Source organism: Myxine glutinosa, chromosome 1, assembly GCF_964187855.1.
Source record: "Myxine glutinosa chromosome 1, kmMyxGlut1.1, whole genome shotgun sequence".
Lineage (NCBI taxonomy): Eukaryota > Metazoa > Chordata > Myxini > Myxiniformes > Myxinidae > Myxine > Myxine glutinosa.
The window spans coordinates 391159260-391187092 of NC_136261.1; the positions used below are offsets into that span (position 1 = coordinate 391159260).

Genomic DNA, 27833 nt, shown 5'->3' on the forward strand with positions numbered 1-27833 from the left:
CCCTGTGGTGTGGTTATAGCTCGTCTCACACGATGTTGCTAGGCCAGCTGGTGGTGCGGCCGGCGATGGCCATCCGGCGGTGCCTTTATCTGGCCTCCTGACCGTCTTCTTCCAAGGTCATTGTAAGGGAAGGGAACTAATTAATGTGTGCACTAAGGACCTATCTAAGTGTTTATATGTGTGTGTTGCCATAAGGGACAAAGGAATGATTACCAGGTCTGACACACAGGGGTTTATCTTACTCCCTACAATTATTTAACACCCAAACATCCTTGTATGTTCAAAGGTATACACTTTCCCGACAAACCGCCTAAAACACAGAAATTACAGGGTGGATTCCCTATTGCGACAATATATTCCCTATTGATATGAGCATGTTACCGATACAGATCTACCTGGCTCTAGATATTCCTTTACCCCCCGACATAACAGTATTGTATGTATGTATGTATGTATGTATGTATGTATGTATCTACGTATGTATCTATGTATGTATATGTATGTATGTATGTATGTATGTATGTATATATGTATGTATATGTTTGTATGTATGTATGTATCTATGTATATATGTATGTATCTATGTATATATGTATGTATGTATGTATCTATGTATTGTTACGGATTCGTCACTTCCGTTGTTGTGGTTTTCATCCACTGTAAACATTTCTGATTCCATGTATTATTATTGTTGTCATTTAAAGGGAATCGATATTTCTATTTTCAAAAGTTAAAAGTTAATGTTGTAAATGAAACAGGAACCGGACGGTGACGAAGAGGAAGAGGAGAAAAAAGAGGGCGGAGCGAGTCGAGTCGGACAAGAAAGCCGAGTTGCTCCGAGTTCTGAAACGAACGCTGGCAATCGAGAGTCACGAGCGAACTTTCGGGTTTCCGGGATAGGAAAGTCCTGTGACAGAGTTGTCATCGCTGTGATCGATAAACCTGCGTGTCAGGTTTAGGGCGTTGGATTCCGAGGAGAATTAGCGCCGGGCCGGTACGTCTCAGGAGCGGGTCCTCGGCCATTTTGACTCGCGCATGACTAGTGCTTCGTTCGCGGTTTCGTTTCTTTTCGACAATTCTCACCGCATTCAGACGTCGATCTGGGGCATGTGTGTGACGTGGCTTTTTGAAAGCTAATTCATCCATACCCGAGGGTGTGATCTCTCAGTCGCCTGTAGGGCACCTTTGGATTTCCCAGTCGCCTTGAGGGCGCCTTTGTACAGCTTCCGCTGTGTGACTGTTCTCGCCATCCGCACGGGATTCTGGTTTCGATTGGACCTCGTTCTAACGATCGCTGGAGCGAATCAACTGTGGCTTGAAGCCGGGAATAAGAGACATTGGGGATGTTCTGGTTTCACTCACTTGGAGCACAGTGAGTTATATATTATAACACTGATGGTACCATCATAGAATATTGATTGTACTTTAACTTTTGATTCATATTATTGTTGTATGGTTATTCTTGTGTGATCTTAATACAATATTTGTTTGTGAGTAACAATTGCTGTGGCTTCACCATTGATCTTTGACATACAGAATAACACATTTTTCTGCCGTGACTCCTCTCGGGGCTTGGAGGTACACCGTGACGAGGGGGTCGGGGAGGAGCACGTAACAGAAATTGGGGGCTCGTCCAATTGACTCTGGGGCTCGAAATTGGGTCTTAGTCCGGGATTAAATTCCCTGATAGTTCGTCCGGGATAGGATTCCCTAGCATTCCCAAAATTCCCAAATTTGGATTTTTTTTTCCCAACATTCCCAAATTTTTCAAAAAAAAAAATTGGAAAAATTTTTGTGTGAAGGTTAACAGGTGTTAACTGATAGTCACCATGGTGTTTGACGCAGGAAAGTTTGTGGCGTCCCCTAATGAGGCACAGTTCCAAGCATTAAAAAAATCGGAACTCTTGATATTGGCCAGACATTTTAACTTGGAGGTCCGAGTTAGTATGAAGAAGGCAGAAATGCAGACATTGGTGGTAGAATCTCTGGTGGGACAGGGAACATGGACAGAGGTAGCCTTGGATTGGTTACCCGAGGAAAAAGAAAATGTGGAGCTCCGGAAAACGGAGATGCAACTGCAGAGCCAGGAAAGGTTAAAAGCAGAGGAAAGGAGAGCTGCAAGAGAACTCGAGGAGAGAAGAGCAGTGAAAAGGAGAACTGAAAGAGAGCTCGAAGAAAGAAGAGAAAAGGAAAGAGCAGAGGAGAGGAGAGCTGAAAGGGAGTTAAAGGAACGTGACATGGAGTGTCAGAAGGAAATTGAACTCAAGAAGTTGGAATTAATGAGAGAACGGGGAGAGGTAGCATCCATGCCGGCTAGTTCGACAACTAGTCAGAACGCTTGGGATGTTGGTAGTCATGTGAGGATGGTTCCACCCTTCAATGAAAGGAGGTAGCCAAGTTTTTTTTACACTTTGAGAAAGTGGCTCAAATGCTAAAATGGCCTGTGGAATCCTGGACTATGTTAGTGCAAAGTGTTCTGGTGGGTAAAGCTCAAGATATATTTTCGGCTTTACCGATTGACCAATGTGCAGATTATGAGATAGTGAAGAAAACCATTCTCAAGGCCTATGAATTGGTCCCTGAAGCTTACCGGCAAAAATTCCGGAACGCCAGGAAGAGGGAGAGTGAGACCCATGTGGAGTTTGCCAGAATGAAAGAAACCATGTTTGATCGGTGGTGTGATGTGAAAGGGGTTGGGAAAGACTTCAAGCTGTTGCGACAATTGATCTTGGTGGAGGAATTCAAACAGTGTGTCCACGAGGACATTAAAGTACATCTGGAGGAAAACAAGGTACCAGAGTTGTATAAGGCAGCAACCGTGGCAGATGACTATGCCTTGACACACAGGATGGGGTTCCACAAACCTGACTTCCCGCTTAGAGTTCGCCAGGGGAGTTATGGTACATCCGGTGCGGAGAACGAAAATTCATTGGGGCGGCCTAGAGATGAATATGAGGACAACTCTGATACCACCACTTTTAGGGATCAGAAGACTACAGTTCCAAGACAGACTTATCTTCCAAGGGGCTCGAGACAGACCATGAGTTTCTCCTCCCCGCCTACTTGCACTTTTTGCAAGAAACCTGGACACTTGATGTCCCAATGTTATGCTCTGGAAAGGAAAAATCAAGAGCGGAGTCAGACTAGTACAACTCCGAATGCATTGGCAAATGTGAGAAATCGTCCTTGGAGGACAGTGCCTTGTGTAGGTTCCCATGCCAAAGTTACGGCATCACAGAACAACCTTGTTCAAGAGGGTTACAAACCTTTTATTTCAGAGGGGTTTGTGTCACTGGATGGAGACGTGACTAAACAGGGACCTGTTAGGGTATTGAGGGACACAGGAGCACATCAATCTTTGATGCTTGAAGGCATTTTGCCATTGTCCGAGAAGACGGCAACTGGTGTTAGTGTTCGTTTACAGGGGGTTGGTGGCTATGTTAGAGCCCCACTTCATGTTATCCATTTGCAGTCTGATTTGGTGTCAGGACCGGTCACCGTAGGTTTACAAGCTACTCTTCCTGTCGAAGGAATATCTTTTGTTATCGGGAATGATTTGGCCGGTGGTCAAGTCTCTGGTAACCCAATGTTTGTTGAAAAGCCTAGCATGGAAAATAACACTGCACAGTTAGAGCAGAGATTCCGGGTATCTTTCCCTCCTGTGCCGCGACTCGTGCTATGGGTAGGAAGCGCTCTGAAGAGAAGAGGAAGGTACTGACGTCACGCTTTGCACCGGCACGTCTTGTCAGGTACCCAAAAACAAAGGGTCAACACACACAAGTCATGGATGGAGGCAATGTTGGCAAGCTTTTTGTAGGTGGACTGAACTTCAAAACAAGGGAAGTTGTTCTGGACTCTGTCTTTGGCAAATATGGACCGCTCTTGGAAGTGCTGCTGATAAAAGACAGGGAGACGCAAAAGTCAAGAGGGTTTGGCTTTGTCACATTTGAAAACACAAAGGACGCCAAAGATGCAGAAAAGGATTTGGATGGCAAGGATTTGGATGGTCGGACCATAACAGTAGAGAAGGCAGGCCATAGGCGTTGAGGGGGCTACAGAAATGTGGAGGTCGTTTCAGGGGGGGCTATGGCTCCCAGAGTTATGGCAGCTCCCGAAGGGATGATTATCAGGGGTGTGGCCGAGAAGGAGACTGCTATTCATGTGTCTACAGCGACAAGCATTCCAACCGTGATTATTAGGAAAGTTAGGAAGAGTTTGAAGCACTGAATGCTGCGGAGCAGCCGAGCCAAGATTCCTACACGGATTAACCGTGAACTCCACGTTCCTAAAGGCGTCCATGTAGTGAACTTTCCGACACGGATTAACCGTGAACTCCACGTTCCTAAAGGCGTCCATGTAGTGAACTTTCCGACATGGATTAACCGTGAACTCCACGTTCCTAAAGGCGTCCATGTAGTGAGTACTTCCAGGCCTCACCAACCAACCACCATGAAACCTGGCTCTCAGCTTGGCCTCCCTAAAAAAGTGCTATAGATTTGCTTGACTTTGGATTTTTGATCACACCCCCTAACCTTCCTTCAAAAAAAATGGAAAATAAAATTAGAGGTTGATGAGATGGAGTTTGGCTTTGCATGAGTTCAACTGGGAAATTGAGCATGTAAAGAGCAGGGACAATGTCGTTGCTTTCTCCAGTGCTTTCTCCAGAGTGCCAGAGTGCTAGTGCTTTCTCCAGAGTGAACTAACTTTGGAAATCTCTGTAGGTTGTTTGAAGTTTTGTTGCTTTATTTTTTGGAAATATTGATTATCGTTGCTCAGGGGAATTGATGATTTAGGTGTGAGTTTACTTTTGTTTGTTGGGAGAGTCTTGCCTACAAATAAAGTTTTCACTATGTTCAAACTTTCTTTCTTGAGGGGGGGAAGTGTTACGGATTAGTCACTTCCTTTGTTGTGGTTTTCATCCACTGTAAACATTTCTGATTCCATGTATTATTATTGTTGTCATTTAAAGGGAATCGATATTTCTATTTTCAAAAGTTAAAAGTTAATGTTGTAAATGAAACAGGAACCGGACGGTGATGAAGAGGAAGAGGAGAAAAAAGAGGGCGGAGCGAGTCGAGTCGGACAAGAAAGCCGAGTTGCTCCGAGTTCTGAAACGAACGCTGGCGAGCTAGAGTCACTAGCGAACTTTCGGGTTTCCGGGATAGGAAATTCCTGTGACAGAGTTGTCATCGCTGTGATCGATAAACCTGCGTGTCAGGTTTTGGGCGTTGGATTCCGAGGAGAATTAGCGCCGGGCCGGTACGTCTCCGGAGCGGGCCGTCAGCCATTTTGACTCATGCAGGACTTGTGCTTCGCTCGCGGTTTCGTTTCTTTTCGACTTCTCACCGCATTCAGACGTCGATCTGGGGCGTGTGTGTGGCATGGCTTTTTGAAGGCTAATTCGTCCATACCCGAGGGTGTGATCTCTCAGTCGCCTGGAGGGTGCCTTTGGATTTCCCAGTCGCCTTGAGGGCGCCTTTGTACAGCTTCGCCTGTGTGACTGTTCTCGCCATCCGCACGGGATTCTGGTTTCGATTGGACCTCGTTCTAGCGATCACTGGAGCGAATCAACTGTGGCTTGAAACCGGGAATAAGAGACATTGCGGATGTTCTGGTTTCACTCACTTGGAGCACAGTGAATTATATATTATAACACTGATGGTACCATCATAGAATATTGATTGTACTTTAACTTTTGATTCATATTATTGTTGTATGGTTATTCTTGTGTGATCTTAATACAATATTTGTTTGTAAGTAACAATTGGTGTGGCTTCACCATTGATCTTTGACGTACAGAATAACACATTTTTCTGCCGTGAATCCTCTCGGGGCTCGGAGGTACACCGTGACCAGGGGGTCGGGGAGGAGCACAGTAACAGTATGTATGTATCTATGTGTGTATGTATGTATGTATGTATGTATGTATGTATGTATGTATCTATGTGTGTATGTATGTATGTATGTATGTATGTATGTATGTATCGATGTATGTATCTATGTATGTATCTATGTATGTATGTATCTATGTATCTATGTATGTATGTATGTATGTATGTATCTATGCATGTTTGTATGTATGTATCTATGTATGTATGTATGTATCTATGTATGTATGTATGACTGTATGTATGTATGTATGCATCTATGTATGTATGTATGTATGTATGAATGTATGTTTGTATGTATCTATGTATGTTTGTATATACGTATCTATTTTTTTTTTTTTTTTTTTTTTTTTTTTTAATACAAGATCGAGGCTCGTGAAAGAGCGAACATTAATCACACAGAAAGACAAACCGACACATAAAACATATAACATCGGGAGCGGTAGACAAGATGGGGAGAGAGGGGGAAGGACACAAACACAACATTTGAGAGCAGGGACCGAGAGACATGGAGACATCGAGAGATCTGAGAGAGGGCGAGGGCTTTGGGGGGGGGGGCATGGGAAGGGGGCGGTGGGAGAGGTATAAAACATATGGACACTGCCAGGACTTCCAGGAAAGAAGTTGGAATTTCAAACAAGGTGGATCTGGGGTGAATTAGCGGGGGTAGAAAAGATCAAGGTTTTGGATGGGGGAAGATAAGAGATGGTGGTGAACAGCTGTTTTAAAGACCTGGAGGGAGGAGTGGGATTGAAGGGAGTGAGGGAGTTTGTTCCAGAGGCGGGAGAAAAGAGGAATGAAAGAGTGAAGGTGAGCAGAGAGCCGAGATTTCGGCAGTTTAACCATCAGAGGGTTGCTGGCAGATCTTGTGCGACCTGTAGGAATATTTGGGGGACAGAGCACAGAGAGAGCTGGGGGTGCAAGGCCGGAGAGGAGTCGGTAGAAGACAGAAAAGTATGTATCTATGTATCTATGTATCTATGTATGTATCCGGTTCACGGTTAATGTATGTATGTATATATGTATATATGTATCGATGTATGTATGTATATATGTATGTATATATGTATCGATGTATGTATGTATGTATGTATGTATGTATGTATGTATGTATGTCCCTTTCACTGGCATTTTTCAGGTTTATTCCCTTTAAAATCCGTTTTCTCTGCAACCGTTAGTCCGATTGACAGGAAAGTTTCATCAAAGACGCCTCTTCCTGTGGAAGTTCTTCATGCTAATTATGACGTCATGCATCACGTGGTACAGGTGCCATCTGGGAAAAAACCTAAAAATTTTGCACCTCGATATCTCCGAACCTCTCCATAGAAAACCTTGAAAGATGGCTCGTTGGAAAGTACTCCCCATTGAGAATAACATGTTAACGATGATGTCATAGGTACCTTCATTATGACGTCATAAATCGACAAGTGCAACGCTTGATCCGATCGGTATGAAATTTCTTGGGCATGATCTGGGGATACATTGTTGGAGAAAAACAGTTTAATGACGTCATCAGTCACGTGATTTGGCAGCTATATTTTTACGGCAAAGCTCGTAGGGCACTGGAACAGTGTTTGTCTGTCTGTCCAGTGTATGTATGTCCCTCACAAACGTCCACCAATCGGAGCTGAGGATCTGGTCACATGATAGGGGGACAGCAGATCCTCCACTCAGCAGATCGAAGCCCAGCTACGCCGTTATTAGACTATGTCGGTCTTGTTTTCTCTCCCAACTCATTTTTTCATTTTGAATACTCTCATTTATGTGCTCTACTTTTTTCCATGGTATTGTTACCCCCGCCAGAGTGTATTGCATTTGGGTACTTTTGTTCATTGGTTTGTCTGTCTGTCCACACAAAATGTAATCACATAGGCCATAAACACCACCTGGTGGTAGCCAGTATTACACGTTATCTTATTTCAACCAACTATATCTCTAAATTAGGTACAATTACAATGTGAGTTCGTCTATAAAGTACATACTATTACGATGTGAGTTCGTCTGCAAAGTACATACTATTACGATGTGAGTTCGTCTATAAAGTACAAACTATTACAATGTGAGTTCGTCTATAAAGTACATACTATTGCAATGTGAGTTCATATATAAAGTACATACCATTACGATGTGAGTTCGTCGATAAAGTACATACTATTACAATGTGAGTTCGTCGATAAAGTACATACTATTACAATGTGAGTTCGTCTATAAAGTAATACTATAACAGTGAGTTCGTCTATAAAGTACATACTATTACAATGTGAGTTCGTCTATAAAGTACATACAATTACGATGTGAGTTCGTCTATAAAGTACATACTATTACAATGTGAGTTCGTCTAAAAGTGCATAATATTACAATGTGTGTTCGTCTATAAAGAACATACCATTACAATGTGAACATATCTACATGGTCACGTTTAGTTTTGTATAAATAAACACAGAGCAACAGCATGTCTGATCTTTCTTGCCAGGTAACACTGCTGAAGTACGGTGTGCATGAAGCAATGTTCACGCTGTGGTCGGCGTACATGAACAAAGATGGAATCTTAGTCGCGACGAACAACAGCTTCGTTACCCGAGAATTCCTCAAAACCTTGCGCAAGCCCTACAGCAGCGTCATTGAACCGAAGTTCGAGTTTGCAGCTCGCTTCAATACCCTGGAACTGGATGACAGTGACCTCGCCCTCTTCGTTGCTGCAATCATCCTCTGTGGAGGTTTGTCGAGTCGTTTTTCTATTACAGTGTTTGAAGCTGTGTTCACATTGATTAATATTCTCTATTGGCTTGTCCAGATTAATTTCCAATAATTTTGAGCTGTATTCAAATTTGGTATTCACACGAAAATATATGTGAAGTGACCAAATTTACCAATAGTCCAAGACCCGGTGGCATAATGGTTAGAGTGTGGCGGACACAAAAGCCCACTGGCGTGGTGACATCATTCCGCGCACCAAGTGGGCGAGGGCCACGCCCGAGGGGTAGGCGTGGCCTGAGGATATACACGGGGCGCGCAGCCCAGAGCGGGCTAGTGTTACAGTGAGCTCCTGAAATAAAGACGCTTATAAGTTACCGCTTGTCCGCTTCCTCCTTGCTCGCAAGCAGCGCGCGTAACGCCGCGCTTTACTGGTGACCCCCTCGACGTTGGATCTGCCGGAGCGATCCTTCCACACGCGACGCCATTGCCATGGCCAACTTCATCAAACTTCCCGAATTTTGGGAGGCTCAGGCCGAAGTCTGGTTCGTCCAGGCCAAAGCCCAATTTCAGCTTCGGCGCCTCACCGGCGATGACACGCGCTATTGCCACGTCGTCGCCTCCCTCGGGCCCAGCACGGCCGCTTGAGTTGTGCCCATCCTTCGCCACCCACCGGACGGCCACAAGTACGAGGCACTCAAGCGGCTACTCCTAGCCACGTTCGGCCTCACGGACGACACATGGGCCGACCGCCTCCTGGATCTCCCCGAGCTCGGTGACACGCGCCGTCGGTCCGAATGGACCATATGCTGTCACTGTTGGGCGACGAAGCCCCCGGTTCTCTATTCCGGGCGCTTTTCCGTCGCCAACTTCCAGCGCAGGTTCGCCTCGCGTTGGCCGGGACCGGGCTAACGGAACCCCGAGCATTGGCAGCCGAGGCGGACAAGTACTTCGCCGCTTCGGACACGCGGGCGAGAGTCGGCGTGGCCGTCACGGCCCTCGTGGCTGATGCTGCTGATGCTGCTGACGCTGCTGATCCACAGCATCAGCTTATACAGCATACGCAGCATGCTGATACGCACCTCGTGACCGCCGCCATGCCCCGCCCACCGCCGCGGCGAAAACCGCCACCGCGGGGAAACCCGCCAACTCCACCGGCCTGGCGGAGCCAGCCGCGCTCCTCCAGCTCCACCACCTGGTGCTGGTTCCACGCCAAGTTCGGCCACGAAGCTCGGCAGTGTCATCCGCCATGCTCCTTCAACAGGTCGGGAAACGCCCGGGGCCGGCGCTCAATAGTGGCGATGAGCGCCGGCCGTTCGAGCAGCCTGCTGTTCATAACGGACACCTTCTCCGGGCGCCGTTACCTGTGCGACACAGGAGCGCAGGTGAGTGTCGTTCCCGCCGGCACGTCAGACAAGCATGCCGCGGGTGGGGGCCCTGCGCTGCTTGCCGCGAACGGGACGCCCATCCGTACGTACGGAAAACGCTGCCTCTCTCTGCGGTTCGGGGGGCAGGTTTTCCGATGGACGTTCGTCACCGCCGACGTGCCCATGGCACTGCTTGGCGCGGACTTCCTGTGCGCTAATGGGCTCCTGGTCGACGTCAAGCGCAGACGTCTTGTCCAGGCCGAGATGTTCAGCTCGCTCGCTAGTGCGTTGCCCAGCTCGTCGAGCAGCTCAACGAGCGGCTTGCCAAGCGGCTTGCCGAACGGTTCGGTTCCGGCCACGTTGGTCTGTACGCTTCCGGCAGCGGACGCATTCACCCGCCTCCTCGCCGGCTTCCCGGCCCTCACGTGGCCCACCTTCTCGGCGGGGGCCGTCAAGCATGGGGTGGCCCATCACATCCCCACCGTCGGGCCACCGGTCTACGCCCGGGCACGCCGCCTTGAGCCGACGAAGCTGGCGGTGGCAAAAGCGGCGTTCGCTACCCTGGAGCGACTCGGCATCGTTCGGCGCTCAGAGAGCGCTTGGGCGTCGCCGCTGCACATCGTGCCGAAGCCCGGCGGGGGATGGCGACCGTGCGGGGACTATCGCCGTCTCAATGACGCCATGACTCCCGACCGCTACCCCGTCCCCCACATTCAGGACTTTTCCGCCCGTTTGGCGGGCATGTCCTTCTTCTCGAAGGTGGACCTCATACGCGGCTACCATCAGGTCCCCGTCAGGCCGGAGGACGTCCCGAAGACGGCGGTCATCACGCCATTCGGCCTCTTCGAGTTCCTGCGCATGCCCTTCGGTCTGAAGAATGCGGCTCAGGCGTTCCAGCGACTGATGGACAGCGTCCTGCGCGACTTGGATTTTGGCTACGTCTACCTGGACGATATCCTCGTCGCCAGCGCGTCCCGCGAAGAGCACCTACGCCACCTCCGCACGCTCTTCGAACGCCTGGGCCAGCATGGCCTGATTGTGAACCCCGCAAAGTGCCGGTTCGGCGCCGCCATAATCGATTTTCTGGGGCACCGTGTCACCAGGCACGGAGCGGTCCCCCTGCCGGCCAAGGTGGAGGCGGTGAAGGGGTTTCCGCGCCCCCGCATGATCAGAGGGCTGCAGGAGTTCCTGGGCATGGTGAACTTTTACCATCGGTTCCTGCCCCGTATCGCCCAGCTCCTGCGCCCCCTGCACGAAGCTCTCCGAGGTAAGCCGGGCAAAGGCGACGTTACCTGGACCGAGCAGATGGACACGGCATTCACGGGCGCGAAGCTCGCCTTGGCTAACACCACCATGCTCGCGCACCCGGCGCCCGATGCACCGATCGCCCTCACCACCGATGCCTCGGACTACGCGGTGGGCGCGGTGCACGAGCAATGGGTGCGTGGAGCTTGGCAACCGCTGGCGTTCTTTAGCCGGCAGCTTCGCCCGCCCGAACGCCGTTACAGTACCTTCGACCGCGAGTTGCTCGGGCTTCACTTGGCAGTCAGGCACTTCCGCCATCTGCTCGAGGGCCGTGCGTTCACGGCCTTCGTCGACCACAAGCCGCTGATCTTCACGATGGGCAAGGTCACCGAGCCGTGGTCGGCCCGGCAGCAGCGTCACCTCTCGGCCGTGTCCGAGTACACGACGGACATCCAGCACGTCACGGGGAAGGACAACCCGGTGGCGGATTGCCTTTCCCGGGCCGTCGCCCACGCAGTCCACCTCGGCATCGACTATGCCCGGATGGCAGCAGACCAGGCCGCTGACCCCGACGTCCAGGCCTTGCGGACCGCCATCACGGGCCTCCGCGTCACCGAGGTGCCGTTCGACGGCGCGGGCGCGGCCCTCTTGTGCGACGTCTCCCTCGGGCGTCCTCGCCCCATCGTGCCCGCGGGCTGGCAGCGCCAGGTGTTTGACGCCATCCACGGCCTGTCCCACCCGGGCGCGAGGGCCTCCCAAAGGCTGATCACCGACAAGTTCGTCTGGCATGGCCTCCGGAAGGCCGTCCACGGCTGGGCCAGGACATGCCTCGCGTGCCAGCGCGCCAAGGTGCACCGGCACACCCAGGCCCCGTTGGCCCCGTTCACGGTGCCGGAACGCCGGTTTGACCACGTCCACGTGGACCTGGTGGGACCTCTGCCCCCCTCGCGGGGTTTCACCCACGTCCTCACCATGGTGGACCGCACCACCCGGTGGCCGGAGGCCGTGCCCTTGGCGTCGACAACGGCGGCCGATGTCGCGCAGGCTTTCATCGCCACCTGGGTCACCCGGTTCGGCGCCCCCTGAGACATCTCGTCCGACCGCGGCCCCCAGTTCACCTCGGAGCTCTGGGGGGCGGTCGCGCAGGGGCTCGGGGTCCGGCTGCACCGAACCACGGCCTACCACCCCCAGGCTAACGGCCTGTGTGAGCGATTTCACCGCTCATTGAAGGCCGTGCTCTGGGCCACCCTCCGCGACGGTGGCTGGGTCGACAGGCTCCCCTGGGTCCTGCTGGGCCTCCGGACGGCGCCCAAGGAGGACCTGCGCGCATCCGCGGCGGAGTTGGTCTTCGGGCAACCGCTGTGGGTGCCGGGCGAGTTCCTCCCCGACTCCACGGCACCATGGTCCGCGGCACAGCAGCACTCCGCTCTGCAAGAGACCGCCCAGAGGTTCGCCCCGGTGCCAACGGCATGCCACGGGCACCCACCGACGCACGTCGCCCCAGAGCTTCACACGGCGGAGTACGTCTTCGTCCGCCACGATGCCCACCGGACACCACTGCGGCCCCCGTACGACGGGCCTTTCCGCGTGCTGGAGACCGGGTCGAAGCACTTCACCCTGGACATCGGCGGTACTCCCGACCGCGTTTCGGTAGACTGCCTCAAGCCGGCCCACCTCGACGTGGACCATCCACCGCCAGTGGCCCGACCCCCATGTCGGGGCCGCCCCCCTGCGGGCGGACCCCCGGCACCGCCCAGCCCCGCCGCCACGCCGCCCCCCGGTCCTGCACCCATCCCAGGGGCAGCCAGGGGCATCCCACCTGGCATCCCTGCACCCCGGACGCCGCCGATCGCCAGGGGGCGCTTCGGCCGGGTCATTTGTCTGCCCCGCAAACTGGCCCTCCAGGTGCGCGGGAATTCTGGGGGGGGGGCGCGTGTGACGGACACAAAAGCCCACTGGCGTGGTGACATCATTCCGCGCACCAAGTGGGCGAGGGCCACACCCGAGGGGTAGGCGTGGCCTGAGGATATACACGGGGCGCGCAGCCCAGAGCGGGCTAGTGTTACAGTGAGCTCCTGAAATAAAGACGCTTATAAGTTACCGCTTGTCCGCTTCCTCCTTGCTCGCAAGCAGCGCGCGTAACACCACGCTTTAAGTCGGCTATGAGAAAGCGAGGTCCTGGCTCGAAGTCGACCCCGGCCAATTCATACCAAGGACTTTAGAACGTGCTGCTTCCTTTCCTGATGCTTAGCATTCTAAAAGGACAGAGAATGGACAAACAACCATAGGTTGGCAATCATAGCGCAAACATATTGCAATAATGGCCTCCTCCTGTGTCAAAGTTTCTTATAAGAGAACTCTTATTGTACACTGCTCCTTTCCTATTCCATTTCCAAGTGCTGCATGACGTCATTTCCTGGTACGAAAGGGGGCTCGGCAATGACGCACGCTGAAAGGGAGTACTCAGTTTTCACTCTGGTTGTTTGTTTGTTTTCTTGTTTTCTTGTTACTTGCCGGAAATGATTCCGGCAAGTATCTTGGTCGGTTGGTTACTTGCCGGAAAAATTTTCCGGCAAGTATGTTGATCTGTTCGTTACTTGCCGGAAAAATTTTCCGGCAAGTATGTTGATCTGTTCGTTTGTTTGTCTGTCTGTCTGTTTGTCTGTCTGTTTGTCTGTCTGTTTGTCTGTTTGCAGCACTGCGTCTACACCGTTGCACGGAGAATCGCCAAACTTTGCACACATAATGGTCTTGCCCTCTAATATACTGTGCCTCAATGATGACGTCATCAGTGACGTGGTTCGGCCGCCATCTTGGATAAACCGAATAAATTTGCACCTCTATATCTCCGAAAGTACTGAACAGAAAAAATTGAGACATGGCTCATTGTAAAGAACTCTCCATGGGGAATAAAATATGTTAATGATGACGTCATATGTCACGTGGTCGGCCGCCATCTTGGAAAAACGGCAAAACTTTGCACCACTATATCTCCAAAAGTGCTGAACAGAAAAAATTGAGACATGGCTCATTCTAAAGAACTCTCCATGGGGAATAAAATATGTTAATGATGACGTCATCAGTCACGTGGTCGGCCGCCATCTTGGAAAAACCGAAAAACTCTGCACCTCCACATCTCCAAAAGTCCTGTATAGAAAAAATTGAGGTATGGCTCATTGTAAAGAACTCTCCATGGGGAATAAAATATGTTAATGATGACGTCATCAGTCACGTGGTTCAGCCGCCATCTTGGAAAATGGCAAAACTAGCACCTCCATACCTCCGAAAGTGCTGAATAGAAAAAATTGAGACATGGCTCATTCTAAAGAACTCTCCATGGGGAATGAAATATGTTAATGATGACGTCATCGGTCACGTGGTTCGGCCGCCATCTTGGAAAAACCGAAAAACTTTGCACCTCCACATCTCCAAACGTCCTGAATAGAAAAAATTGAGACATGGCTCATTGTAAAGAACTCTCCATGGGGAATAAAATATGTTAATGATGATGTCATAGGTTCCTCCATTATGACGTCATAATTCGCCAAGTACAAAACTTCATCCGATCAAGATGAAATTTCTTGAGCATCATCAAGGAATAAATTAGTTTAGAAAACAAGTAATGATGACTTCATCGGTCACGTGGTTTGGCCGCCATATTTGTCCTAAATGGCCGATAAAAAAGTACATTCCGGCAAGTCCTCGGTCTCTGACCGATTTTTCATTTGTTTGTCTGTCTGTCTGTTTGTCTGTCTGTTTGTCTGTCTGTTTGTCTGTTTGCAGCACTGCGTCTACACCGTTGCACGGAGAATCGCCAAACTTTGCACACATAATGGTCTTGCCCTCTAATATACTGTGCCTCAATGATGACGTCATCAGTGACGTGGTTCGGCCGCCATCTTGGATAAACCGAATAAATTTGCACCTCTATATCTCCGAAAGTACTGAACAGAAAAAATTGAGACATGGCTCATTGTAAAGAACTCTCCATGGGGAATAAAATATGTTAATGATGACGTCATCAGTCACGTGGTCGGCCGCCATCTTGGAAAAACCGAAAAACTTAGCACCTCCATATCTCCGAAAGTGCTGAATAGAAAAAATTGAGACATGGCTCATTGTAAAGAACTCTCCATGGGGAACAAAATATGTTAATGATGATGTCATCGGTCACGTGGTTCGGCCGCCATCTTGGAAAAACCGAAAAACTCTGCACCTCCACATCTCCAAAAGTCCTGAATAGAAAAAATTGAGGTATGGCTCATTGTAAAGAACTCTCCATGGGGAATAAAATATGTTAATGATGACGTCATCGGTCACGTGGTTCGGCCGCCCTATTTGTCCTAAATGGCCGATAAAAAAGTACATTCCGGCAAGTCCTCGGTCTCTGACCGATTTTTCATTTGTCTGTCTGTCTGTTTGTCTGTCTGTCTGTGTGCAGCACTACGTCTACACCGTTGCACGTAGAATCGCCAAACTTTACACACATATTTGTCTTGCCCTGGACTAGACTGTGCCCACTTGATGACGTCATCAGTCACGTGGTTCGGCCCCAATCTTGGAAAAACCGAAAAGAATTGCACCTCTATATCAGATATTCTCTGATATAGAGGTGCAATTCTTTTCGGTTTTTCCAAGATTGTGGCCGAACCACGTGACTGATGACGTATCAGAGATTCTCCAAAAGTGCAGAATAGAAAAAATTGAGACATGGCTCATTATAAAGAACTCTCCATGGGGAATAAAATATGTTAATGATGATGTCATCGGTCAGGTGGTTCAGCCGCCATCTTGGAAAAACCGAAAAATTTTGCACCACTATATCTCCGAAAGTGCTGAATAGAAGAAAATTGAGACATGGCTCATCGTAAAGAACTCTCCATGGGGAATAAAATATGTTAATGATGATGTCATAGGTGCCTCCATTATGACATCATAATTCGACAAGTACAAAACTTCATCGGATCAAGATGAAATTTCTTGAGCATCATCAAGGAATAAATTAGTTTAGAAAACAAATAATGATGACGTCATCGGTCACGTGGTTCGGCCGCCATATTTGTCCAAAATGGCCGATAAAAAGTACATTCCAGCAAGTCCTCGTTCTCTGACCGATTTTTCATTTGTTTGTTTGTTTGTCCGGGCGATATCTCAGCCATCTTTTTAGCTAGGAAGCTGAAATTTTGGCACAATAGTAAGCACGTGCTTTGACAAAAACATTATTTTATTTTTTTTGATTAATCTATTAATTGCTTAATTACTTAATTATTATCGATTAATTAAGTACTTATTTATTTTCTATCTCATCTGGGCAATATCTCAGGCACCTTTTGAGCTAGGAAGCTGATATTTGGACATGACAATGACCATGTTATTTGGCTTTAATGGGTATTTTTGCTTTAGTGATTAATCAATAAATCGATTAATTATTTCATTATTGGATTAATGACCTCATTAAAAAAAAAAATTTAAGTTACACATTCGAATGAAAGTATCATCCAAATACCTTTGTATAAGGTGGTTTCGGTATTCCATTAGCCAATTGAGTAATAATTGAATTATTCATTTATTTTCATTATTAATCGATTATTTATTTTCTTTCTCATCTGGGCAATATCTCAGGCACCTTTTGAGCTAGGAAGCTGATATTCGGACATGACAGTAACCAAGTGACGTGGCTATAAAGAATATTTTTGATTTAATGATTAATATATTAATCGATTTATTATTTATTGATTAATCAATTATTATTTTTTTCAATTAATGACTTATTTCATTCATTTTCAAAAAGTTACAGCTTCAGATGAAACACTGGTGGTTTAGTTATGCTATTAGCCAATTGATTAAGAAAATATTTTATGACTATCATTTATTGATATTAATTATGCAATTAATCAATCAATTATTGTGCACCTCTCCCTCCGAATACTGTCTCTATGTGCTGCACGGCGGTATTGCCAGGCACACAAGGCGCCCCGGCAATGCCGCGCTGGAGGATGTTATTTATTTATTTGGCATGGGGGCGGTGTACTTTGAATGTATCTGTACTTGTTTTTCTTGTTTGTTTGTTTGTCTGGGCAATATCTCAGCCATCCTTTGAGCTAGGAAGCTGACATTTTGGCTCGATAGTGAGTATGTGCTTTGGAAAAACGGTATTTTTTATTTTTTGATTAATCAATTAATTATTTCATTCTTATCGGTTAATTAAGTGCTTATTTATTTACTTTCTCATCTGGGCAATATCTCAGGCACCTTTTGAGCTAGGAAGCTGATATTCGGACATGACAGTGACCAAGTGATGTGGCTATAAAGGATATTTTTGATTTATTGATTAATCAATTAATCGATTCATTATTTATTGATTAGTCAATTAATCAATTAATTATTTAATTTTTTTCGATTCATGACTTATTTCATAAATTTTCTAAAAGTTACAGCTTCAAATGAAACTGGTGGTTGAGGTATGCTATTAGCCAATTGATTAAGAAATTATTTTATGACCGATATTTATTGATTTTAATTATGGAATTAATCAATCAATTATTGCACACCTCTCCCTCCCATTACCAAGCCTGGTGTTGGCTTAGCGGTTAGGGTGCCGGCTTGGGATCCTAGGATCCTGGGTTTGAATCCCGGTCAATCGCTGAATTAATGCCAGGGGGGTTGACTCAGCCTGTCATCCTTCCAAGGTCGGCAAATTGAGTACCAGTTCACTTGTAATTCCCTGTGTGTCACAAGGGGTGACCAACAGGGTTGGTGGCAGGAAGGGCATCCGGCCATAAAACATTGCTTCAAAAAGGGGACCACGGTGCCCGAAAAAGGCCAACCCCTGCTCTGCAGGTAAAAACGGCCTCTAAAGGTGGTTCTTCTTCTTCTTTCTCCCCCCCCCCATTACCGTCTTTATGAGCTGCATGGCGGTATTGCCGGACACCAGAAGCGCCCCGGCAATGCCGTGCTGGAGGATGTTATTTATTTATTTGGCATGGGGGCAGTGTACTTTAAATGCATCTGTACTTGTTAATTTATTTATGTAATGTAGACTCTACTCATGAGAGAGCAGTATGTCCGAAGTCAGTATTCACCTCCATATATTTGGTTTTATCAAGTGGAAGTTGCCATGGGATGCAAAAATCTTGACGTTTCGAGTATTAGCCCTTCATCAGACGTCTAAAATGTCAACCTTATTTTGCTTCCCAGGGCGGTTATACCTTTGTATAAGTTTTCAGTGGATTGGAATTTTGCACCAATTACACAATCCGAAACTAGTCTCGTACTCTTTTCACCTCCAAAGCCCATGTACCTAACCAATTCCTGGCTATTCCCACTTTACACCCAACCACAACTTTCCCACTTTTTGTATACAAGCAGAGCCGAAGGCTAAATTAGATAGAGATTGACAAACAATGGTGGGGGGGCAAGAGAGGATGCATGGGGTGGACAAGATGGATACATAAGGAAATTCTCAAGAGGGAAAACTGAAAATTTGTAAGGAGGAGGGATTTGGGTGGGGTTAACGAAGGTAGAGAAGATAATGGTTTTGAATTGGGGGTGATCTGTGATGGTGATGCACAGCTGTCTTGCAGGCCTGGAGGGAAAAATGAAATTGAAGAGAATCTGGAAGATGATTCCACAGGTGGGGAAAAGAAGAACGAATGAGTGGAGGTGAACAGTGATCCTGGATTTCGGTAGTTTCACCAGAAGGGGATTGATGGTGGACCATGTGTGACCTACAGAAACCTGGGGGGACAAAGCACAGAAAGAGCAGAGGGTGCAAGACCAGAAAGGAGGTGGTAGAAGACAGAGAGACCACCAACCTGTCAGAAATGGCGAAGTGATAGGCCCATAGACTCAGCTTCAACATGGTACATTCCAAATAATCCTGAAGGCAAACCTCCTCATGGATACAGAGTTTTTGCTCAAGGAGGAGCAAATTCTGATTTCTGCGACAGACTCAGATGGCATCTTTACCCATGTTCTCAAGTCCTACACTAAAGATCTTGCTTCTCCTCTCTCTCTCTCATCTATATATTAGAGGAGCTGAGTTTCTTCGTCCATCACACTATCCTAACCAGTTTATCCAGTTGCACAATAATACAAATGGTACCTTTAACGAAGTATAATGGAATCCATCATGCAAACATTTTTCTTCTTCTCCAAAGGCCTGATCTCATACAAGTTCAGATTTTTTCCTAGTCACCGACCTTTGGATATGCTGCTGTTCTTCTCTAACCATGGATTGGGGCCGTGGACATCGAGAGATCAGGGCTGTCTCTCTGGACATATCCCAGGCCTCTGACACTCTACCATCCTGCTCTGTTCACTAAGCTTCCTGTCTGTGGTATCCAAGACTGGATGAATTCCTCATTTGAGCACTTCCTCAATTCTTGCAAATGTTATCCTTTCTTCTCCTCTCCGAGTAGAGGCTGTAGTACCCCGAAGGCAGCATATCGGGCCCAGTGTTCCTCCTCATATTCATAAATAATATCTCGTCTGCACAGGAAAACCTTGTTTATACTTGCAGATCACTTTGCAATTTCCTGTGTGGTACCGTGTCCCAAAGACATCGTTCTGCAGCAGTTGCATTACACTCGGCAAACTTGTAAAGCATCAGGTGCTCATCTGGCATGGGGAACTTGCTATTCAATCTAGACACATCTCACATCCTCACCTTCTCTCTCCAGTGAGCCGACGTGTATCCTCTTTCAACAGCTACTGGGAGAGGTTCAGGCCTTCAAATATCTTTACCTAACTGTCAGACAAGACCTCCCCTTAGCAGACCATGTAAAGCTCACCTGCAAAGCCAGAAACAGACTCGGTATCTGCGACATAACGCATTATATCATAATGTTATGTTCACGTCATGGTTTACGACATGGTTGTAACATAACGCATTACATCATGACGTTATGTTCACGTCATGGTTTACGGCATGTTCACGACACCATGACGAATAAACGGCAGTCCGTTGGCCCGCCATCTTGTTGACTTGTTTGTGTCTGAATAACCAAACGTTACATGGTGTCAGAAGTGGTTTTCATCGACGTTCCACGCCGAAAATGAAGCGAACGAGTGATGAAAATATCATTCTTATATCTACGTAGACAAGAAAGTCATTTGTGCATTATTGGTCCTCCTTTTGCTCGTTGAAGTTCGCATGCGCCCCGCGAATCCTACAAACACGGGATCCGGCTGCGTCAACCGTCCACGTCGTTGTCAACGCAAGTGAGTTGCACTATTTTGTCGCCATGGCGGATGCTTCAGAAAAGCCACGTATGAACTGGCAAGCGTCAGATCTTGAAAAGGAGTTCAGACGTTTTAAACAACATTGTGTGTTTACGTTCAACAGACCGTTATCCACGGCCACGGAAATTGTCAAAGTAAACTATCTCATGACATACATAGGCGACAAAGGCAGAGAAATTTACAACACCTTCACATGGACTCCTGCAACCGAAGGTGTGCCTGCAGAAAATGAAACCTTAACTGGAGTACTTGACAAGTACACTGCATACGTGGCTCCCAAGAAAAATGAAATCAGAGCAACAGTAAACTTCAACAGGCGTAAACAGCTGCCCGGTGAACGCTTTGACAACTTTGTAACTGACCTGCGGCTGCTGGTGACAGACTGTGGATATGGCGTCAACACGGACCGCATGCTGCGGGATGCCATTGTCCTGCAATCCGCTAATCCAGCGGTGACTGAACGTTGCCTTCAGGAAGGAGACGAGCTCACACTGAACAAGGCCACCAGCATCGGTCAGAACTACGAGACCTCACAGGAGAGCTTGCGAGTTATTGCTGCGGACGAAGACAGTAAGGTGTATGCCATTAACAAACAGCAGCCACCCCGTCACAAGACACCCACCAGAAAACAGTGGACAGACAACCAAAACTGCTGGTACTGCGGATACTCATCATCACACTACAAGTGTCCCGCCAGGGAGGCCCCCTGCAAATTCTGTAAGAAGGTAGGCCATTTCGCCCGTGTGTGTAGACAGAAGTTGAAAGAGCAGTCAAGATCTGCTGCGCATGCTGTTGATTGTGACTACGAGTCTGATGACACGACCCTGACGCACAGTGTCAACAACATTCATGGAACAAATGCAGCAACAGAATGGTGGACTGATGTCAAGATTGGAACAAAGGTCGTGAAGACACAGATTGACACAGGTGCAACAGTATCCATAATGCCGCTTGAGCTGTTTCACAGTCTAAAGACCCACATGTCATTGTCTGCCACCGATAGCAAGTTAAAGAGTTATTCGGAGCATGACCTTGCTGTTGAGGGATGCATCACATTGCCTGTGACGCACAAACAAAACACTGTTGACGTCAAGTTTTATGTCGTCAGAGTAAAGCAACGACCACTTCTCTCCGGCCAAGCCAGCACAGCACTCGGGTTGATTGAGAGAATTCACAAGGTCAGTGACCTTAGTGATTATCCTGATCTTCTCCACACAACAGGTGTACTGCCAGGCAAGTATTCTCTGAAAATCGACCCCACTGTGCCCCCTGCTGTCCATGGACCACGTCGGCAACCAAAAGCTCTGTACGACAAGGTTAAAGCCAAGCTAATAGAAATGCAAAAAGATGGGCACATTGCTCGTGTCACTGAACCAACAGACTGGGTGAGCTCCATGGTCACCGTAGTTAAGAAAGACAAAATCAGAATCTGCATTGACCCAAAAGACCTAAACAAGGCAATTAGGAGAGAACACTATTACATTCCAACAGTTGAAGAAGTGGTTGCATCAATGATACCAGGTTCAATGTATTTCTCTGTACTTGACGCCAAATCCGGATTCTTACAGATCCCGCTCACATATGAGTCCAGTCTTCTCACCACCTTCAACACCCCAATTGGCCGTTTCCGTTGGCTGAGGCTCCCTTTCGGGGTCCGATCCGCTCCTGAAATCTACCAGCGTATCATGGACAACATGCTGGAGGGCATCGAAGGCGCTCGTGCCATAATGGACGACATTTTGGTGGCGGGTAGGACCCCAGAGGAACATGACTCCATCATGCGACAAGTTGTCAACAGAGCTACAGCTTTCAACCTCAAACTCAACTTTGACAAATGTCATGTGAAACAATCATCCGTGAAATATGCAGGGCATATTTTGACAGGGAGTGGTCTGAAACCTGATGATGACAAAGTGAGGGCCGTGAAAGCAATGCCAGAGCCCAAGAACAAAGAAGATGTCCGAAGAATACTTGGCTTCATCCAGTATTTGGCAAAATTTCCACCAGAATTAAGTACAGTGGATGCACCACTTCGTGCCCTATTGCCCAAAGATGTCCTCTTCCATTGGGACAAACCTCAAGCCGAGAGCTTTGAAAAGATGAAACAGTTGTGCTGCAATGCACCGGTGCTGGCCTATTACGATGCCAAGAAAGGCTGTACCATTCAATGTGATGCCAGCAGTTACACTCTCGGAGGAGTGCTTCTGCAAGATGACCACCCTGTAGCATATACATCCCGTGCGCTCACACCGACTGAGCAGAGATACTCGCAATTGGAGAAGGAAATGTTGGCCATTGTACATGCCTGCAAGAAGTTCCATTACTACATATTTGGGACATCAAACATCACCGTCGAGTCCGACCACAAGCCGTTGCAGTCAATTCACACCAAGCCCCTACTAGCAGCACCTATGAGGCTACAATCAATGCTCCTGAAGTTGCAGCCGTATGACTTGACAATCACGTACAAACCAGGGAAGGACATTCCACTGGGCGACACCCTGAGCCGTGCTAACCTCCCAGATACTACACCAGAGATGGACATTGAGCTAATCAATATGGTAGACTTCATATCAGTGGTGCCGTCTCGCTACGCGCAGTTCCAGCAGAGAACTGCTGAAGAGTTGAATGAACTGCACACCATGGTTCTGAAAGGATGGCCAGACACCAAAGCTGAAACACCTCACAGCATCCGTGCATACTGGCAGTACCGTGACGAGCTGTCGGTGATGGATGGAATTGTTTACAAAGGCATGAGAATCGTTGTACCCACAACAATGCGGCCAGACATGATGCGACAAATACATGGCTCACACATGGGAATCAGCAAATGCAAACAGAGAGCCCGAGAAGCTCTGTTCTGGCCAGGCATGACTGCACAAATTGAAGACGTCGTCAGTGATTGCCCACAGTGCAGTTTGTACCAAAGTCAGCAGCACGCAGAAACTCTGATGCCCCTGAAAACACCTCTGTTACCTTGGATTGAGGTGGCTGCTGATATCTTCGAATATGAAGGGAATCAATACTTACTCACAACCGACTGTTTCTCCAAATTCATCGAGGTGGATGCTCTGACAAACCTCAGCACAGCAGTCACTGTCAACGCCCTCAAATCACAAATGTGTCGACACGGCATCGCAGAGACACTCAGAACAGATAACGGACCTCAGTTCAGCTCGCAAGAATTTTCCCAGTTTTGTGCTGACTATCACATCAATCACCAGACGTCTTCGCCCCGATACCCTCAGTCAAATGGTGCAGCTGAGAGAGCCATACAGACGGTAAAGCGACTCTGGTCTAAGTGCAGTGATAAACATCTGGCCCTCCTTGACTACAGGACCACGCCGCTGGAAAGTTGCAACATGTCACCTGCCACGCTTTGCATGTCTCGCAGACCCCGCAACCTGCTGCCAACCTCTCGTGAGTTGTTGCGTCCAATTACTCTGAACTGTGATGAGGTCAGGAAGAAGCTCGATCAGAGCAAGGAGAAGCAACGGGTCCACCACGACAAACATGTCCAAAGAGACCTGCCCGCCCTCCTCCCAGGAGACCCAGTAAGGATGACTCCACTCCCAGGTACAAACAACTGGCTGCCTGCAACAGTTGTAGCCCATCACAGTGTGCCCAGATCATATATCGTTGAAAGTAATGGCAGGAAGTATCGCCGAAACAGGAAACACCTCCGCCTCTCAACATACGGTGCTCATTAGCCAAGCTCCACAGCACTGACGTATGCAACCCGGCAACCGACCAGACCGACCCCACACTGTGCTACTGCTCCAGCTGGTCTGCCAGCTCCCAGCTCAGCTCAGACCACACAGCACTGCCCGTGCAGCAGCAGCCTGCACTCTACAGCCCGTACAGGGCAACCCTCGCCAGTCACACACACGCCATCCTCTCTGCCGCCTGAACAGGGTCAGAATCCTCTCACCACGAAGTCAGGCCGCGTCATCAACAGACCCAAACATCTAGAGGATTATGTGACAAACTGAGGGCAGACTAACCCTTCTTCTAGCACCTTGTAACTCAGGGTAGTCTACCCCTGTTTTACTGTTGTGACAGTATGTTCTAAATGTTTACACTTATTTTGTTCATGTTCGTTCATGCATCAGCTACATCTTTTATTACTTGCTGTGCCATGCTTCACTTAATTTTCCGTTTGTTGTTTGTCAAAGGGAGATGCGACATAACGCATTATATCATAATGTTATGTTCACGTCATGGTTTACGACATGGTTGTAACATAACGCATTACATCATGACGTTATGTTCACGTCATGGTTTACGGCATGTTCACGACACCATGACGAATAAACGGCAGTCCGTTGGCCCGCCATCTTGTTGACTTATTTGTGTCTGAATAACGAAACGTTACAGTATCCTCACCCACAGTGGTCATTTGGAGGTCGCATGCAAAACACAGTGGCCCAGTTAGGGCCCCTATAGCCATAGTAAAATGCACAATTTGGTGTCTGTCTGTCTCTGCATGTCAGTGGCCGATGCATTTGGTAGTTAATTATATAATTTCAGCCAAACTTGCCAGGGCGACTAATTGTGTCATAAGACAAAGGTTGTAGCTACCTTGTTCAACATGGGGCTTTCCTATGTAACTTTACCCCGAAGTAATTCTACCAAAAATCCCCGAAATTTCGCGGGTCCAGTTCTATTGAGTGTTAAGCTAATCTGGCGACTGAAAAATCTGAAAACAGAATTAAGATCCGAGTCCCTGAACCACCCGAATACCACTTTATTCGACAAAATGAGGTGCGGCCTACATCTAGGCAAGACCACGGCCCGAACACGACCCCTTCACTCGACAATACCTATCACAATATACCTCGCATAAATTCGTAACATACCTTTTTCTTGTCGCGGTATACTTACGCTTCTCGACGCAGTGTGGAAACAACAATTAATGAAACAGATTCTAATTTGGAAGTAAAACGAAGGCATGCACAATGAAACAAGATTTCCTCAGAATCGACCCTCATGCCGGGGACGCGACAACGCCACTGCACCCCAGCCTTAGAAAACCAACCTTATATAAGTCAATACCTCCAACGACTACTTACGCAATCGCGTGACTGGCGCGCCACGGCACGCGCCTACTCCAACGACTACTTACCTCCAACGACTACAACGCAGTTATCCGCAATTTTATACAAGTTAATATTTTCCATAAGTCGGTCAATATTTGTCCGATTTTCGCAAAATAAAGGTTGTCCTTACTGACCTAGTGGTGTTCCTATCTACCATAAGTAACCCGGTGAACCGATTCAAAATGGCCCCTCGCTACGATTTTCCACGATCACATTTTATTTTCACCACTTCAAATCAACCAAATTTCACCAAATAAGATACCACACTCGATGCGGGGACCTTATTTTCGTGGAAAAACTGTACACAGAATTCAAATTCGTTGTGAAATGGAGCCGTGCACCATAAAACCAAAATTTTCTCGGAATCGAGTCGTGCCGGGGACGTGATGATGTCACTGCATTTACAGCGTTAAGAAACTAATTTTTTATAAGTCCATATTTTGAATAACTCGGTCAATTTTTGCCCAATCTTCGCCAAATAAAGGTTCCCGTTACGTACAGATACCCCTCTATCCTCCTAGAGGCGAAGTCAGGATGAATTTCGTAATAAAAAATAAAGTCCTTCGGCGACGGAAATTCAACATGGGGCTTTCCTATGTAACTTTACCCCGAGGTAATTCCACCAAAAATCCCCGAAATTTCGCGGGTCCAGTTATATTGAGTGCCTCAGGCCTCTCAAGTCCCTTCACAGAGTCGGGCTAGAGTCAAGCTCAAAAGGGTTTTCTTTCCCCACTGATTCCATCAAGCCCGCTACCTTGGCTGTGGCTTCGCTGGATAGTAGATAGGGACAGTGGGAATCTCGTTCATCCATTCATGCGCGTCACTGGTTAGATGACGAAATGAATGAATTTCCTTCATTTCCGCTGCATGATTTTCAGGCTGGCATAGTTCCGAACCCGAAGGATCGGTAACCGCCACAATTTCGGTCTTCGAGGCCGGCCGATAGGCACAGTGTGACCGGCCAATTGGTGGAGTTTGTCCGCACAATGTGGGCGTTTCAGGATGAACTTTAGCCGGGGAGCGTTTGGGCGCCCCGGTCTGATGCTGCCGCCCACGCGCATAACAACTTGTGAGTGCACGTGGGTCCCGGCGGTCCCACTGGCCTAGCGCTACCATGTTTAGACAGCGAAATCCGTCCCCGGGCACCGGCGCCTACTACCGAAAGTTGAGAGGGTAACGGCGTCAGGCACGGTAGGACACCCGCGGAGCCCCGGTGGACCAGGGACGCGCGAGTCTAGGCATTAGCGTGCTATGGCGGAATCAACGGCTTCGGCCACGGCCGGGCCGATACTCGGCCCGGTCGCACCAGAAATGAACTGGTTCGACACCCGCGCTGGAGGGGTCGCGGGCGACTGAGATGTATTAACAAATTAATTAATTAATTTGAGACGTCCGATTTCTAGTGTTTGGAAATTTGGGAGAGCTCGACCCTAGCCTTTCCCTTGCGAGGGCAAGGAGGAACTTAACACTTAACACTTAAGCTTAGCTTGAAGTACACCCTGACCAGCGCTCACGGTGGGACGGCAAGGCAACCAGAAGGGACGAGGTTCTCCTGACCACGTGGCCCTCAATTTGGGAAGCGAGAGGCGTTCCATTAGTGGACGCGCCCCTCACGCCCGACTTTTGGGCGGCCCCGGTAGGCCGTTTGTTTTGACGTTTCGTGACAAGCCCCGCACCCCCACCTCCGGGCCGACCGGGCGACCGGAATGAATCCCGGTGTCCCGATCCGAGACTTCAGAGCGGGCCGGCTGGGGAGTGACTGGCACCCCGAACCTGCACTTTCCGTCCCTGTGGTCCCAAATACCGGAACCCCCCGAATACCACTTTATTCGACAAAATGAGGTGCGGCCTACATCTAGGCAAGACCACGGCCCCAACACGACCCCTTCACTTGACGATACCTATAACAATATACCTCGCATAAATTCGTAACATACCTTTTTCTTGTCGCGGTATACTTACGCTTCTCGATGTAGTGTGGAAACAACAATTAATGAAACAGATTCTAATTTGGAAGTAAAACGAAGGCGTGCACAATGAAACAAGATTTCCTCAGAATCGACCCTCGTGCCGGGGACCACCAACAAACACGTCCTGTCGTTGGAGGTATTGACTTATATAGGGTTGGTTTTCTAAGGCTGGGGCGCAGTGGCGTTGTCGCGTCCCCGGCACGAAGGTCGATTCTGAGGAAATCTTGTTTCATTGTGCACGCCTTCGTTTTACTTCCAAATTAGAATCTGTTTCATTAATTGTTATTTCCACACTACGTCGAGAAGTGTAAGTATACCGCGACAAGA

General features: G+C 48.2%; 2 protein-coding genes across 3 annotated transcripts in view; one reads left to right on the top strand and one right to left on the bottom strand.

The window, feature by feature from the left end:
• LOC144889570 (uncharacterized) overlaps window positions 1-27833 on the bottom strand; it is a 434610-nt gene that overhangs the window by 398382 nt on the left and 8395 nt on the right. The window lies entirely within an intron of this gene.
• LOC137416516 (peroxisome proliferator-activated receptor delta) overlaps window positions 1-27833 on the top strand; it is a 65244-nt gene that overhangs the window by 32920 nt on the left and 4491 nt on the right. For both annotated transcript variants that reach the window (XM_068102134.2, XM_068102138.2), the window contains exon 6: window positions 8362-8605. In XM_068102134.2, the coding sequence (XP_067958235.1) occupies window positions 8362-8605 (244 nt within the window). The remainder of the gene's footprint in view (window positions 1-8361; window positions 8606-27833) is intronic.